The sequence below is a fragment of the Punica granatum genome, chromosome 3 (assembly GCF_007655135.1).
Source record: "Punica granatum isolate Tunisia-2019 chromosome 3, ASM765513v2, whole genome shotgun sequence".
In the NCBI taxonomy this organism is placed as follows: Eukaryota; Viridiplantae; Streptophyta; class Magnoliopsida; order Myrtales; family Lythraceae; genus Punica; species Punica granatum.
The window spans coordinates 34,009,493-34,025,155 of NC_045129.1; the positions used below are offsets into that span (position 1 = coordinate 34,009,493).

At 36.5% G+C, this 15,663-nt stretch overlaps 2 protein-coding genes across 4 annotated transcripts; one reads left to right on the forward strand and one right to left on the reverse strand.

Moving 5' to 3' along the window:
• Positions 1–7,459: 7,459 nt before the first annotated feature.
• LOC116200297 (metal tolerance protein 4-like) lies at positions 7,460–10,994 on the forward strand. Of its 2 annotated transcripts, XM_031531155.1 has the most exons (8): positions 7,460–7,780; positions 8,459–8,628; positions 8,815–9,013; positions 9,664–9,842; positions 9,936–10,086; positions 10,261–10,391; positions 10,503–10,731; positions 10,900–10,994. In XM_031531155.1, exons 1-7 carry the CDS (start codon positions 7,579–7,581, stop codon positions 10,680–10,682), a joined length of 1,212 nt encoding a protein of 403 aa, XP_031387015.1. In that variant the 5' UTR covers positions 7,460–7,578; the 3' UTR covers positions 10,683–10,731; positions 10,900–10,994. The 2 variants fall into 2 exon arrangements, with proteins under 2 accessions (XP_031387015.1, XP_031387014.1); XM_031531154.1 differs by having other exon boundaries at positions 10,503–10,936.
• A 119-nt stretch (positions 10,995–11,113) lies between these two features.
• Positions 11,114–13,894, reverse strand: LOC116200298 (protein PHOTOSYSTEM I ASSEMBLY 2, chloroplastic). 2 transcript variants are annotated; one of them, XM_031531157.1, is made up of 6 exons: positions 13,737–13,894; positions 13,410–13,516; positions 12,479–12,644; positions 11,839–11,931; positions 11,609–11,739; positions 11,114–11,508 (listed from the first exon to the last, which is right to left on the reverse strand). In XM_031531157.1, the coding sequence occupies exons 1-5, from the start codon at positions 13,807–13,809 to the stop codon at positions 11,609–11,611; spliced, it is 570 nt and encodes a 189-aa protein (XP_031387017.1). In that variant the 5' UTR covers positions 13,810–13,894; the 3' UTR covers positions 11,114–11,508. The 2 variants fall into 2 exon arrangements, with proteins under 2 accessions (XP_031387017.1, XP_031387016.1); XM_031531156.1 differs by having other exon boundaries at positions 13,728–13,891.
• Between the last annotated feature and the right edge of the window lie 1,769 nt (positions 13,895–15,663).

A 15,663-nucleotide genomic window follows, 5' to 3' on the forward strand; every position in this document is an offset into this window, starting at 1 on the left:
ATAAGGGCGGAAGTAACCTGCGGAGAAGATTAGAAGATGAAGGAGGGACGAAGAAGCAAAGCCGCCTCTTTGACTTGGAAAAGGAGTTAAATTAAAGGAGTCGTGTTTTGACTCCATGTCAGCTCACGTAATGACACGTGGACGTGGACTTTATCTGGTAAAAAGCGCGTCCCGGTTATTCTTTTTGTCACGTGACCTAAATCTAAGGATCTGGATTCCGCACGTGGCTGACTAGGTACTGCCCAAATCTAACAAGGGGAAGGTCCTATCCCTGAAAGGGCGGAGTGGCAGAATGGTAAATACGGGGAAATCCGGGGGGTTTTCTTTAATTCTATTTAGAGGAGGAGGTAGTCTAGAATTAAGGATTAAGAAAATCGCAAATCGAAAAGTTAACAAGAAAATTATAGATTTATGTGCAGCTCGAGTTTCTAGATGGATATATGCTCAATCCTGTAAGCTCAATGGGAATTTCATAAGGTATCAAAGTAGATTACATATACGTTGAGCTCAATTTCGAAAGCAATCAAAGTGTGCTTTATGTTAGTTCAATCCGAATGTGGAGTTTATGGTAAGCAAGTTTGAGTGGGAAAGAGTAAGCCCATCTTGCGATCATAGCACGTGATGCCCACACATTGTTACTTGAGGTTGAGAATTAAGGATTAAGAGCATTTTACATAAGAAAGTTAATAAAAAAAAACTATGAATCTATAAGATGATTCACGATCACTTGAGCTTTTGGGATAAATGGTAGACTAATCGCTTGTAGGATTGGATATGAGAAAGAACTAATTAATTGAATTGTACGGAACAAACAAATGAATTAATCATGGGATGGGCATAATATGCAAATGGTATCCATCTTAACGGATTTAATTTCTTTCTTGATCTTTTAATTTTTTTTCTTGATCTTTTAATTTCTTTTTATCAAATTGCAAGTTCTCTTCTTTTTCTTGTTTTTGCTCAATAAGTTTTCTTCTTTTTCTCTCCCCCGAGGAGTTGCATTTCTTTATCATTTTGGAAATTCTTGTCCTAAAAAAATCTATGTTGTCGTGCTCTCCTTCTATAAGTTCCCTCAATTTCAAAGTTGTCTTCTCTTATTACTTAAATTTGATAATGTATTCTCAAAATTACCTTTCTTATATATATATATTAAATTCTACCACGGTCGGCTAATGAAAATAACTATGTTGGTTGTTTTTATTTTAGTTGTTAGATTTTATTATGTGAGATCTAAACCATACACGTGTCCATATTTTTGTAACACAAATATTCCCTACCTATATTTTTAGCTTTTGATGTTTTCGGCCACATATATTTTCAAAAATGCTCGGTTGCACATGAAGATGAATTGACCTGATTCGTATTATTTCCATAATGAACCGGCAAGTTCATTAAATTAAAAAAAATCAATATATATAATTTTAAAAAAATCAATTGATATAATTTAAAAAATTCAATTTATGTAATTATTTCCAAAGTATATAAAAAAGCAATAGACAATAATTAAAACCCCATTAAATGTTAAATAAAAATTCCAATTGACATTTCCTCTGCAGATTGAACTACAATCAAAACCAAATTAAACATTAAACAAGAAAGAGGAAACCCCTAATTGACTATTTAGATTGTGTTTTCTTCGATCAAAATAAAGGATTTTGTTTGTATTGATCACCAGCAAATTCGAATTCTAAAAAGCAGAAAAAGGAGATCTTTGTATATGAAGAACTGTGATTTGTTTCAACTTTGATTTTATAATTGAAAAATTACTATTATTTTAATAATAAAACTATCTTGTAGGCCACCCATTACGCGAGCGCTTTGCATTTTTTACTTTTAGTTAATATTGTTGTATTTATTAATTTTATAATACAAATGGCTAGAAATAAATAAAAGACATTAGGAGTAATTTCATTAACTAATATCTCTAAATAAATTGTTAGAATTTCTTTGGAAACATCTAGTAAAATATATATATGATATATAAAACTAAAAAAGCGGAATCATGATAGCTCAATTTGCGAACACTCAGCTTCTAGTAAGAGGTTCTTGATTGCTCGAATCATTCCATTTGATAACCCCCAGCTCTATGTAAATTGACCTTTCATTTTTAGTTAAATGAACTTAAACTATATTTTATTGGTGTTATATTCAACGAATATTAAAAATTTGTCTTGATTATTTACATATAATAATACATAATAAATTATTTCTAAAAAATTAATGTTTCATCGATAATCAGAAAGAACTCATCGAAATACGCAACATTCTTCAAGTTCAACGTGCTAAATTCTCTATATATACCAGACAAAATTCATTTTATCCATCATTTTTCTATTCACTATGCTCTTTTCTTAAGCGATAATACATATTACAAGATTACAGTCTCTTTATAAGTGTATTGTTCACTTTATATGTCTAGAGTATGTGTTTGTTTATTGTGATTATGATTTTACTCATGTGACATTTTTTATGTGTATTTTTTTTTATCTATATTCATTTATAAGTCAAATGTGTTGATTATTTAATTTGTAAAAGAAGATGAAAAAGCTTTATATGTCTACAACATGTGTTTGTTTATGTGATCATGGTTTTACTCATGGGGTCTTTTTTTATATATATTTTTATCTATATTTGTTTGTAAGTCATATAAATTGATTATCTATTTCGTAAAAAAAGATGAAAATTACAGCGCAATGTGCGCGGATCAACTAGTTAATTATAAATATATTATGGAAATCTGGAAAAAAAAAGAATGAAAAAAATATGAGTATATATTAAGAGGGAGACTTGAAGAGGCGATCGATTACTAGCTAATGATTTATCCAATATACTTATGTGGAAAACCCTTGTTGTACGAATGGGAGAATTCGGTGAGAGTAGACTAAATTAATATATATATATATATATATGGATATAGGTGGGCCGAATCTGAAATGTGAGATTAAAATAAGAATTAATAACAAATGTTAGACCCTGTTTGGTTTCATAATATTATTTTAAAATCACAATTCTAACTTAACTCTATCCACTACAAAATAAAATAACTCATATAAAGTCAAAGAGTGGGCCCCATTTATACCACTTTTTTCCACAACAAAACAACATAACTCATACAAAGTCAAAGGGTGAGTCCCATTTATACCATTTTTTTTTTAAATTAAAATCTGATTTTAAAATCCTACTATGAAACTAAACACAACATAAAATGAACCTGTGCAACACAGTGGAGGGAAGAGTAATAGTTTTGAAAATTGCAAATGTCACATAAGACGATTTCTGTTCTATATGTTAAAGGCATTTACTAATACATGCCCCACTGATCTCTTTCTCATTTCCCCGGATGATAGGTAACCATTATTTGCTGTGGAGGCAATGCCATGGAGGATAGATGTCGTTAGCTATAAATGATCATCGTGGATCGTGAATTAGATCATATACACTTTTATTACATGTGCTGCATGGTGCGATACATCGATTTAAAAAAAAACCAGAAAATGCATAGTATATATTCTACATAATAACTATTTATTTATTTATCAAGTGAAAATAACACATCGATTAGGCATTTCATCATTATCCCATTGTATTGACATGCGATATCGAAACACGACGAGATACCTTCCTGTGGAGTGAATCTAGTGCTGTGTATCTAACGTACGTGGTAAGAAATTATTGTTTGATCTAAATATATCTGCTTTCTTTGTCACGAATTTAATGAACTGTACTTTTTAAAAGAATAGAAAGGAGAAATACACGTACGAATCTAGACCACATAATATAGGAATAGGATTCTCCATAAAAATTCGGGGGAAGATCCTCCGGCTATCTCTCACAACAAAAGTTGCCTTTGACTTTTCTGAAAATTACAAAAGTCGTTTCGAAAGATACCATCATCATAAATGCATACAAACATTATCCACAAAGAATCAATTTCCCCTCGCTACTCTAATTTGAATTTCTTTTTTCCGTACATTAATTCAAGAAAATTACAGCGCGTTTGTACAAAATTAATTTTTTTTAGTCGGGACATTCGGTTTCAGGGTTCTACCTAATTCTCATCTACATATGTTCGAGCAGGTCATAATACATATACACTGCAAGCTTTACGAAAATTACTTTTCTCGCCTTATTTACTGTGGAAGAGTTTTACTCTTTAATAAGTCGATCCAGTTCGAATTGAATTAGCTGGACGAACACAAGAGTACACGCCGAAAATATAATTTAAACTTACAATGTCAAGTAACGAACAAGTTCACCAACGTGGCTTTGCTCTTTTAGAAATCAAAACTTATAATTGGAACTAAAAGAGGAAAGAGTCTTAATATGGTGGCACGACACGTCGACTCTAAATCAGGAGGTCCTAAATTTAATTCTCACGTATGAAATTTATATATCTCTTTATTCCACCTTATTTCATATTCTTAGGCTCATCAACCTCCTAAAATAAAGAAAAAAAAAATCCAACTTGGACCGGTCATTCCAACCAATTAGAGGCACACATACTGGCTGTCCAACTTGGGTTCTACCAAAACACGTAAGCAACATATATGGAGAAATACAATTGACGGGAACTCATCCCATTTTCTCTTGCGTAGCGTATGCTTCAACATAGTTTCTTCATCCATTGCAAGATCATTACACTGTCTCTAGCGGGGTCTCTCTCGCGACAAAGACTCTGACATGACATCGGGAGAGACGCCATGTGGAGAGACCACCTGCTGGGACGCTTAGTCTCCGGCTCTCAGATCCTTCTCTCAAACGAGAGACGAATGGGCTGCTACGCGTGGCAGTTTTTGAACCACACGCAATAGCTTTTGCTACTTTTTTTTTCTTTTGTTTATTAAATTTAAATTATGTGATGCACTTTAGAGATTATAGTTGGAGTGGTGAGTCTCTTTTTTTGTTGAGTGTGTCTCCGAATAATACTGTGATTATGTGACAGTGAGAGACTCATTTTAGAAACTCGAATTAGAGTCTTAGAGAGAAATGATCTGATCTTATTATATATTTAATGGTATCGTACTTAGGTGAGTGATTGTATATATTTTCGATAAAAATGAAATTTTACAATTTATCCAGTAAGAAAAAAAATTAAAAATAAAGAAATAAAGTGATCACATGTTTGTTACTTTATCAAGTCCCTTCAAGTCTCCATGGAAATTATTATTATTTTTTTCTCGGTACCGATCTCTATTGGTTTATTAGATTAGTTCATAGATTAGCGACATAAAAAGTTGACCCGACCATTATAACAATTCGGGACTAGTTTTCAAGGGAACAATAGATAGATAGATAGATCTTTATATTATTCATGAAAAAATAGATCTTTATATTAGCCAAGAGACGGGGTCGTATCTTTATATTACGACAGATGGGGCCACAGAAGCTGGAGCCAAAGTTGACTTGCCATCTGTGTGAGTAACTTGTCGAACGGCCAACTAACTCCAATTATATACATAATATATAAATATACATATTCGATAAGTACCACCTAATAACCACTAGTCCAATGAGTTTCAATTAGTTCATATTGTCGTGATGTATCTCGGGCCAGCATGGCTAGCTCGAGTTTGACTGAATGGTTAGGAGACAAAATATATGTCCCTACTCAAGACTAAGGCCGACAGTATTTGACACGACATGAATACAATACGGAGTTAAGCGAGTTTGGGTTAAGATTAAATGTGTTTTGTGTCTAAACCGATTAAATCCGTTTAGACACGATAAATAATCGTGTTTAAACGAGTTCAACTCTTGTAATCCGTTTAGACACGGTTAGACCTGTTTATATTATGTATTATCGTATTAATAAATTTTTTTTCGCATATTATATCAATTTATAAAAGAAAATACATTAAAATCATCTAAATTTGTTTATATAAATCACCTGTTTATAATATTTTTATCATGTCAATCATGTAGTGATATGTAATTAAAGTTAATAGTGTTATATTATGTAGGTAAAATAAATACCTAAAGGTAATATTATCATATCGTGTAAGTAAGTATACATACACATTTAGACACGTTTAGTTAAATGTGTTAGAAGTGTCATGTCCATATCAATCCGTAATTAAACATGTCGTGTTCGTGTCTGAAAATTTTGACACGTTTATTAAACATCTCATGTTCGAGTTTAGAATTTTTTGACATGAACTCGTTTAAACACGACTCATTTAAATACGATACCACACATATTGCCACCGCTACTCAAGATGGAAATAACCTATTCGCTCTATTCAAGAAAAACTGGGAGCCGAGTTCTTGCAATTTGACCTTTTGATTCGTGCAATATTTCGATAAGAGGATTATGCGGATAGCCCGCATAGTAATTCCTCATATGGTGTAATCATACAGGTCTAAATGACATCGCATAATATTTCATTTTAGAGATAGAGTTTTACGTTTCCTTTTTTCCATCTCTTTAATGATTAACGGAATTTTTCATCTCAATTTTGAAAATTTCTTTATCAAAATTGAGTCGGACTTGTTCCGTCTCAAAATTTCGTCTTCATATAAGCGAATTCCTATAGTGATACTATTACTGCAAGTAGGTTCGATAATAAATATTTTGATTCATGCGATAGTTTTCAAGTACCTATCCCATTAGTAATCATAATCAGAGAAATTTCGTATACAATTTAGTCAAGATAATTAAAGTGATATAGGTTCCATCGCGATCAATGTCGGGCCAACAACAATGAATAGCACCAGTTGCTTTCATGCAAGAGATACGTTTCATGCCCGATGCAGGCAAGAAATTTTCGTTGAACAGCAGCAACACTTTGAAGCAAAGGACACCCATGAGCACACATTTTTACTGTTACCACGAGAATCCAAACCGAAGAATGTAACTATCAGCGAATTTCTTGAGCGATCGAAACTGGGTGCTTCACGTGCATGGATCGTGAACACGACATTTTTTTTTTTACTAACTCGGGGTATTCAGGTTTTGTCCGACTAATTTCGGGGCTCTGTGAACCCCGGCGGCGCACATAGCGGATAATCACGCTAAAAGCGCTCCAATAGCTTCAAGGGGATTTGAATCCGGAATCGGGTGTAAACTTAAGCGCACCTTAACCGCTAGGCCAAACCACTTCACGACATAAATATAAATCAGAGGCATAATTTTTTTTTTTCGGTAGGCTGTCAAACAATTGCTTAGTTACATTTTTCTTGGGCACAATCATTCATTTTCCTTTTATATAACGATTTCTGGCTCTTTTTAGTCGAACCAGGAAATTTAATTATAACAATGATGATCCTGATTTAGCATTTTTATTATTCGAATATCCCCAAATTTTGTATGACCATCATAATTGGAAAAGGAAAAAAAAATGATAAACACTTCCCGTTTCCCGACAGTACATAACCGATTTTTTTTTCCCAACCTTTTGATATAAAAAAAAATTTGGCAAAAAAAATCTTTTATTTTTTTAAAATTTTATTATTTTTCAATCTGATTCGGACCTTTTACAGGGGGAAGAAGTCTTGCCTTGGCTTTCTTGAACTGCGTCATCTCCTCTCTATATATTGCCCGTCGGCCGTTTGAGTCGGAGGAAAAGAGCGGCCGAGTTCATGGATTCAGGCTCGAAGTCTCCGCTGCTTACGGCGGCGAACGGAGGGAGGCGGAGTGGCCGCCTGCGGCGCCGCAACTCGGTGGACACGCTCAGGACCGACTTCGTGGCGAAACTGCCCGATAAGATCCGCTCAAGCATCGACGTCGATCCGGAGTCTCCCTATGACATTGACTTCTCCAAGGCCAGAGGCTTGAGCAAAGGTCCCTTCTCCCTCCCTCTCTCCCTTTATGACGTGTCCATGAATGCCCGAGTATGGATTGTAGCCCGTAATGGTAAGAGCTAGCTGGGTTGCTTGCGTGCTTAGCCTTCGGCTTTCTGCAGGGAGAAGACGATGAAGCGACACCATTGGAGAGTTGTTTATGTTTATCGCGGGAAAGCCATCTTTTTTCTTGTTCCTGCTCGGCCTTTGTCTTTGGCTAGAATCTTCTCCAATTGCTTTTTGTCGTGTCTGGCGTTTGGTTCCCGACAAAGGGGAGCCAACAGCACGGGAGAATATGAAATAAAAAGCCCTCTTTTCCTATTTCATCTCTATCGAATTTGAATATCAGAATAGTGGATATAGTCATGATTCAATGGGTTAGGTCTACTTACTTTTTCTTTTCTTGATTTCTTCTCCCACTTTGACTGGAGAATCTTCAAAAGTAGAGAGTAGTAATTTAAGTTTGTTCAAGTCAATTGTACATGTGAAAGATGCTTTCTTTTTCGATAATGAGATGCTTTACCCAAAGTCCTGATGCTTCGATCCCGAGCTTAAAGGTTCTCTATTGTGATGCAGTGCGACAGTCACCCCAAATTTTTTCCTAGGGGGTTCTGCAGCTAATAAGAACTTTGTCGGAATGAACCCTTTTTTTTTTTTTTTTTTTTTCACCCCATTGCAGGGCAGAAGGAATACTATGAAAAGCAGCTTGCTACCTTGAAATCGTTCGAAGAAGTTGATAGGTTGGTGGGTTCTGACAGTATTGATGAGGAAGATCTCGCAGAGCAAGCGCAACATGAAAGAGCAATGAAGATTTCTAATTATGCTAATATAGTCCTATTGGTGTTCAAGGTACGAACCCGATTTCTATTGCTTGTGGAGGACTAAACTTTTCCTTGTTCCATAGACCATGGCTATGAAATGGATCATGGCATGTGACAATTGTTTTATTGTTGTTATATGGTCCTGCTATGACTTCCTTACCCCAAGAATTTTTTCATTAATTGTTTGCCATACAATGTGTATCACCATATGCAGATCTATGCTACTATAAGGAGTGGATCAATAGCCATAGCTGCATCAACCCTTGATTCTTTACTCGATCTCATGGCTGGTGGCATACTTTGGTTCACGCATCTGTCAATGAAAAGCATAAATATCTACAAGTATCCTATTGGGAAACTGCGAGTGCAACCAGTAGGCATTATCATCTTTGCTGCCATCATGGCTACTCTTGGTAATGAAAACATTTGCATTTCTCTTTATTCCCAGAAAATTATAATTTAATTTATTGGACTTGGGATGTTTGTTCTCTGTCATTTGCTTCTTTAGCATCACCTTAAACTTCCGGAAAAGTAATAACATGTTTTTGTTTATGAAGATGAAGTATAAAGGATGTTGCATATTTTTTGACATTTGAAATTTTCTAGTATCAATGGTGGATAGCCTAAAGATGTTTTGAAATAATTTATCTCATTTTTGTGTAAAGTTTTGCATGACATTTCAATGACCATTATGTTGAGTAATATCTCAATATGTTTACATAAAATGTGTAATGGGGTTGAGCAAAAGAGATGTGAATCTTTGGAAGAATTATTTGCTCGATATAATTGCAAATGCATGCATGAACTAAATGAAAAAAGATGTTGGAAGCACTCCAGCCATGTTCAGTTATACAATATGGAAGGTGTGTGGAAGGAGCAATTACTTGACAAGTCCTTCATTTATATTATTGCTAAAGCTTTGATTGAAAATGCTTTGATACTTGTGGTTGAATATATGGGTGGCCCCAATCTGGCAATCCTAGGTCCCACTGATATTGCAACCCAAGCTTCAGTTATATGCTAAGCTTAGTGATCTTAAAAAGCCACTCCAATTCGTTCATAGGCTTTCAGGTACTGGTTCAAGCTGTAGAAGAATTGGCCAAGGATGAAGTTCCTGATAAGATGAGTGAGAATCAATTAGTGTGGTTGTACACAATCATGTTATCTGCGACTGTAGTAAAACTCGCACTCTGGATTTATTGCAGAAGTTCGGGGAATGAAATTGTCCGTGCTTATGCAAAGGTACCGTGCAACGACTTTGAGTAGTCGCATTCGATGAATTCTTTCTGCAACTAGGTTGAAATTCTGATTTCTATGAGAATGTGGCATTTTCAGGATCATTATTTCGATGTCGTAACAAACATAGTTGGTTTAGCAGCAGCGGTGCTTGGTGATGAATTTTACTGGTGGATTGATCCTGCTGGTGCTATACTGCTTGCACTTTACACCATTTCTAATTGGTCTGGGACGGTCATGGAAAATGCAGGTATGCTTGTCTGCATTTCTGCAAGTTTATATTATCTTCCAACCTTATGGAATTTTGGGGAGAGACGGTGCCAGGGACTATGATCAAGAGTTTCAGTGTTTAAACTTCGATGACATTTTTGGTCCAACATACCGTTTACCCGATGATTTATTATAGAAGTGCTTCTTTGTGCAGCCTCACTTGTGGGACAATCGGCCCCTCCTGAATTCTTGCAAAAATTGACATACCTGGCGATACGACACCCTCAAGTCAAGCGCATTGATACTGTTAGAGCTTACACATTTGGTGTTCTATATTTTGTCGAGGTGAGTCTTTCCAAAAGATCATGAATGTCAGAAACTGATACTAGGGTAATCATCTTTTGTTTTCCTTTTTCAGCTGAATGAAATCAGAACTTATTTACAAATCCCGTGCAGGTTGATGTGGAGCTTCCTGAGGAGACGCCCTTGATTGATGCTCATACAATAGGGGAGACCTTGCAGATCAACCTCGAAAAACTTCCAGAAGTAGAGCGAGCATTCGTCCACTTGGATTACGAGTGTGATCACAAGCCAGAGCACAACATCCTTAGTCGGCTGCCTACAAGAGAGCCTTGATAGATTCACAGCGTCATTCACTTGCACGATTCAAATTCAGGATTTACAGGTATTGTATTTTTAGCCAGAAAATCTCTAAGGATGGAGGAGGCTACATTTTTTTTCGAAACAGATAATTTCTCTGGGTGATTCGAGATTGGAATCCTCCGTATTCAGTACATTTTTGTAACTTTAGTGCATGTCTGATGTATGCCTTCTTACCTTATAAATTACATAGGCAGGTCGAAGGCAGAGCCCCGTATTGACTTCCATTATATGGATCAATCCGTGCAAGAGCAAGTATAAAGCAAATTTTATATCCTTGAGTTGTCATGTTCCGAATTACAGACCAGTCTGTAATTAGACCCTCATGTTTTATGACTCTCATGTACACCAACCAATTCCAGTTCGGAGATATGTGAGAGAGGATTGACAAGGAGACGCACGTAGAATTGATGATAAACTGATATTGCCATAGCTCTTCAACAGTCTCAAAGCTGCATAAATGTTCACTGTAATTCTTCCGAATGCCTCTAATAGACCTTTAGCCGGTGGGAGCACTAAGACCAAAATGCAAAACTTAGCATACAGGGAGACTGATTACAACTAAGTATAGTGCTCAAGGATTAGTACGAAACATGCTTCAGTCGTGAAGTAGATCGTGTTTACTTGAGCTAGTATCAGAGCATACAATCAAACTCGGGAGCCCTCTCTAGCGTTCAACAACCACCTGAGGAGAAGATGGAGGACAGGACTCTTTCCCTAGGCACTGCTGTTATGTAGACACTGCCCCCTTCAATCGAAAATCAGAATCAGAAGCTCCATTTGCATCCGAAGAGCCACCAAGCTGCAGAATTTTGAAATTATCACGAAACCTCGAATAATGCAAGGCCAAAAGAATGAGTTGTCACAATGTTAAGCTATCCAATGAAGGAAAGACAGCTCACCTAAGACCTTGGAAGTAGTCGACCATTATACATCTTATCAAGCAAATCTCGAGCATCAGGTCTCCTAAGGAGACCTTTGTTGTTTGGTAAACCCGTCCCCAGACAAACTGGGCATACAAGTTTTCCCCGTCCTGCAAAAAGAAGTTTCAATCTGATAATGGCAAAGAGAAGTTGAGACCCTTTTCAGACATGACAACTACTTAATTCACTTAGACGAAGATGGTTCTTACCATAGCAATTTGGACATTCTGTAAATTCATACACATCTTTAGCCCTTTTCCTGTTGAGAGCTTTCCATTTTCCTGTACCACCACACATGTCGCCTAAATAGAAGCAGATAGAAATCTCAATAAACTTGCAAGATCACAGAAATTTGGGGAAAAAAAAAAAGAGAGATATCTACTTCTAATAATGCAAGTTATCAAACGGTAGCCACTTAGAAACCCGAACACTCGATTTTGTGGTGGAATAAACTTGGCAGGAAAGTCTATGTGATAGCTTCATCCGTCAATACTAAGACAACTTATCAATTGAAAAACAGAGACAGGTTATCAGTTCAGGAAAAGAGATGAGAAGGTTAAGATCATAAGCATAAGGGGTTCAATTATACAGCCAAACCCTGTAGTTTTGACCACTATTAGATGAATGTAATACTGATTTCAACTGTACAGCCAATCTCCATAACTTTGATCACATTATGTAGTCGAATCCTATAGTTTGACTTCCCAATTAGACTCCACAAATTGACCAATAATTTCATGGAGGAATAGGCATATTCAAACATTATGAAGAGCCTAGATTACACACAGATACTCTCACTATGTGACTGAGTACTAAACCCGAAGAGATAAAGGAGGGGACCCAACTTACAGAGTACAGCACCACTGCCTCCGCAGTTCCGACAGACTGCTCTTTCCTTTCCGTCAGGCGCCATAGTCTTTGGAACAGCAATGGATGTCCCAGAATTGCAAATCAATCCAATGGATGAACATAAACATGTAAGACACCACCTCCGTGAAGTTGACGACTGAGACCCCTGCAATGTTGATGATATACTTGCTAAAGAGCCAGGAAAGAACATAAAGTAGGACAGCACATCATCATAACAGAAAGATGAAATGGTTAAAAGGAGAAAAAGAAATTCATGATCCCAATTCTACCTTTTCAACCTTCTTTCGGTTGACAAAGAACGGAAAATTATTTCCCTTTACTCCCACCAAGTTCTCTCATTTCAAGTCATGGAACGTAATCCTACTGTACGGTTAAGTGAATATCAATATACACAAATTCCATTCCGTACTTCCACCATGGAAACAAGAAATACAGAAGCTTTGCTAGGCAACATTTAGCAGCCTAAGACTTCATACTACAGAAAAAGATTGATATCACCGAAATTGTTACTAAAGCCATGTATATTTACTACATTTGGACCTATCTCATTATATACTCAACATAGCGACACCGATGCTCCTAGATGCTCAAAACGAAGAGCCTCTTCCTCTCCTTTACTCCCTTGAATTATAATATCAAAAACCCTTTGGACACCCATAGAGATATCGAAAAAGAAAAATATTCAAGGTATGTCAAATGTCGATTAACAACTGCCAATATTTACTGCTAAATAAGCTTTTCCGAATAGCAGTTCTCGTGTTTCGATTCCCGATTTGCCTCTTCTTCTATTCAGGCTGTCCAAGCAAATGGAGAATGAAATAGCACAACCACGAAAATAAACTTTCTGAATGAGTCTGCAGCCGCATAACAGTGCGAAAAAAGTAGAAATAATGGAAGGTGAGAGCGAAACCTTTGGTCCGTCTCTTTCCGACGAGGAGGACGGACCCGAATCGGGGGTACTCCGGTTACCATCAACGGCGGTGGACCTCACCCGGAACCTTATCGAATTTGAGCTAGCTGCAAATTGTTTCAGATGATAGGACATGATAAGGCCGCACACAAAAAGTTAACCACTAAGAAGCTTAAGCCCCCCCCCCCCCCCCCCCCACATATAGAAGAACCTCTGGGCAACTCCGGCAGATGCTGATTGTTCCCATTTGAAACAGAAGAAACTAAACTTGACAAACCAGAGGGAGTGGGAAAGAGACAGAGAGAGACAGAGAGAGACAGAGCTCACGGTGGTTCAGGTGAGAAGTCGAGGTGAAGGAGAACCGGTTGGGGATGGCAGAGAGATGAGGAGAAGACGCCATTCTCCCTCTCTGCACCTCTCTATCGCCTACTTTCTCTGGTGTAGGAGAAGCTTCTGTATATTCGTGGATGGAGGGGAATTATCTTCGGAAGATCTTATTTTTGTTTTTTTGTTTTTAATTATTATAATTCCTTAATTAATTCTCGTTTCCCCGCTCTCCGTTTGAAGTATGGTAAGTTCGCCATAGTTGGATTACGTGTGAAACTTGGATTACACTTGACCCAATAACATTCTGCAGGGAACGCGGCATCGAATATGAAATTATTGTATTTGATAAGTATATTAGATTACTAAAAATATAGATAATTTGATGCGCCCGGTATGTAAAATAAATTGATAAAAATGAATATTATTTTACAATAATATCCCTCTCTGATAATCAAATATATTTAAAAACCAAAGGAAAGTCCCACTAGGGTTCACCTAGTGGATAAAGGATGGGACGATCAAGAGGGAGTTCCAGGTTCAAATTACGTCCCGAACGTCATGCAGGAAAATTACTTTCTATTAGGTCATCTGCACAACTTGTGACCGAACTTACATGTTCCGTGGGCTTGCAGAGTGTTCACTTGAACCGTTGGATTAGTTTTACAGAATGTTCATGTAAATCGTTGAATTAGTTGAACAAAGTCCGAACACTCTCGTTATCAAAAAAATATATATATATATATACATATTTAAAAACAATAGTTGATTGAACAATTTTGCAGTCAACCGATCCAGTTTACAGTTAAGACTGGGGCATTCTGCAGTCGCCTGCTTTGCTCTCAAGTATAGTCCACTCGGCAATTTTCGCAATTTCTCCCTGTGAGTAGAGGCTATGGAAACACTATCCAAAACTGCATCCGCTGCGACATTCGCTAATTGGTTTCTCTCGTTCGGGGGCACGGGTAGCCTATCAAAGTACTTTAGTAGCTCAGGGTCGGCCTCATCGAGGCTATTGAAGGTGGGTTTCTTCTTCGGGACTGAGTAGTAGCAATTGTCCTGGAAATTAATCGGTGTGTGCTGGTCATCCGACCAGTTGGACTCGTTCATAATCATGATCTTTCGACGTTGGGCTCCTTCATAATTATGAACTTGTCAAAAGCCTTCCACTTTGTCTCGAGCATTTAATCAAGTTCTTTCCTTGAGCTTTGATACCAGAGGAACAATCTCCTTCGTGAGCCTTTTCGGGATCGGAGCGAGTCAATGTCCACAATGAACTCGTACTAATTGTTGTAACTGTTGAACTTAAAGACAGGGGCAATCTTCTCATCATAAGTGGAGGCCGAAGTCGAGGGGTTACATTGGTTAGGGCTTGGTCTCGTACCCGATATCAGCATCGACTTTGAATTGCTGCAATGGAGGAAACGAAGAATTCTTGAGGTGGATCGGTGACTGGGAAAGGTGCGGGAGGTGAGAAGAGGAGCGAAATGTGTGAAATAGAAAAGGGTATGTTAGGAAAGATGTTGCTTTTTTCACATTACAATAAAGAGCCCAACTTCTTAATCTAAGAATACCATGCGTGAGAAAAAGCTTTATTTGGATTAATTTATGTATGAATTCTTGCCCCAATCTGGAAAATGTTATTCGTAAAAAATTAATTTTTAAGTAATAGGTTAATTATACAATATATGAAAGAACTAAAATTTATAAGCATAAAGTTTGATATATATTGTTAGACTATTGCAATACAAATATTCTAAGATTTTAAAATTATCATGAAAATTTTATCATAGCAAATAAAATTTATATTATGTATAACAAATTAATCTTTTAATTGCATAAAATGATGACATAATTAATTGTGCCTTGGATCCTGCTTAGTTTATGAAAACTACTTTATTCAAATTGAAATTATAATTAATTTTGAAAT

Excerpts from the sequence above, each read along its gene's own strand:
- LOC116200297 (XM_031531155.1), top strand. The coding sequence starts at position 7,579 with ATGGATTCAGGCTCGAAGTCTCCGCTGCTTACGGCGGCGAACGGAGGG. Across the intron at positions 9,843-9,935 it reads TTGTCCGTGCTTATGCAAAG|GATCATTATTTCGATGTCGT; the intron begins GTACCGTGCAAC and ends TGGCATTTTCAG. Across the intron at positions 10,087-10,260 it reads GACGGTCATGGAAAATGCAG|CCTCACTTGTGGGACAATCG; the intron begins GTATGCTTGTCT and ends TTCTTTGTGCAG.
- LOC116200298 (XM_031531156.1), bottom strand. The coding sequence starts at position 13,809 with ATGGCGTCTTCTCCTCATCTCTCTGCCATCCCCAACCGGTTCTCCTTC. Across the intron at positions 13,517-13,727 it reads CCTGAACCACCGTGAGCTCT|CTAGCTCAAATTCGATAAGG; the intron begins GTCTCTCTCTGT and ends AACAATTTGCAG. Across the intron at positions 11,740-11,838 it reads AGAATGTCCAAATTGCTATG|GACGGGGAAAACTTGTATGC; the intron begins GTAAGAACCATC and ends TTCTTTTTGCAG.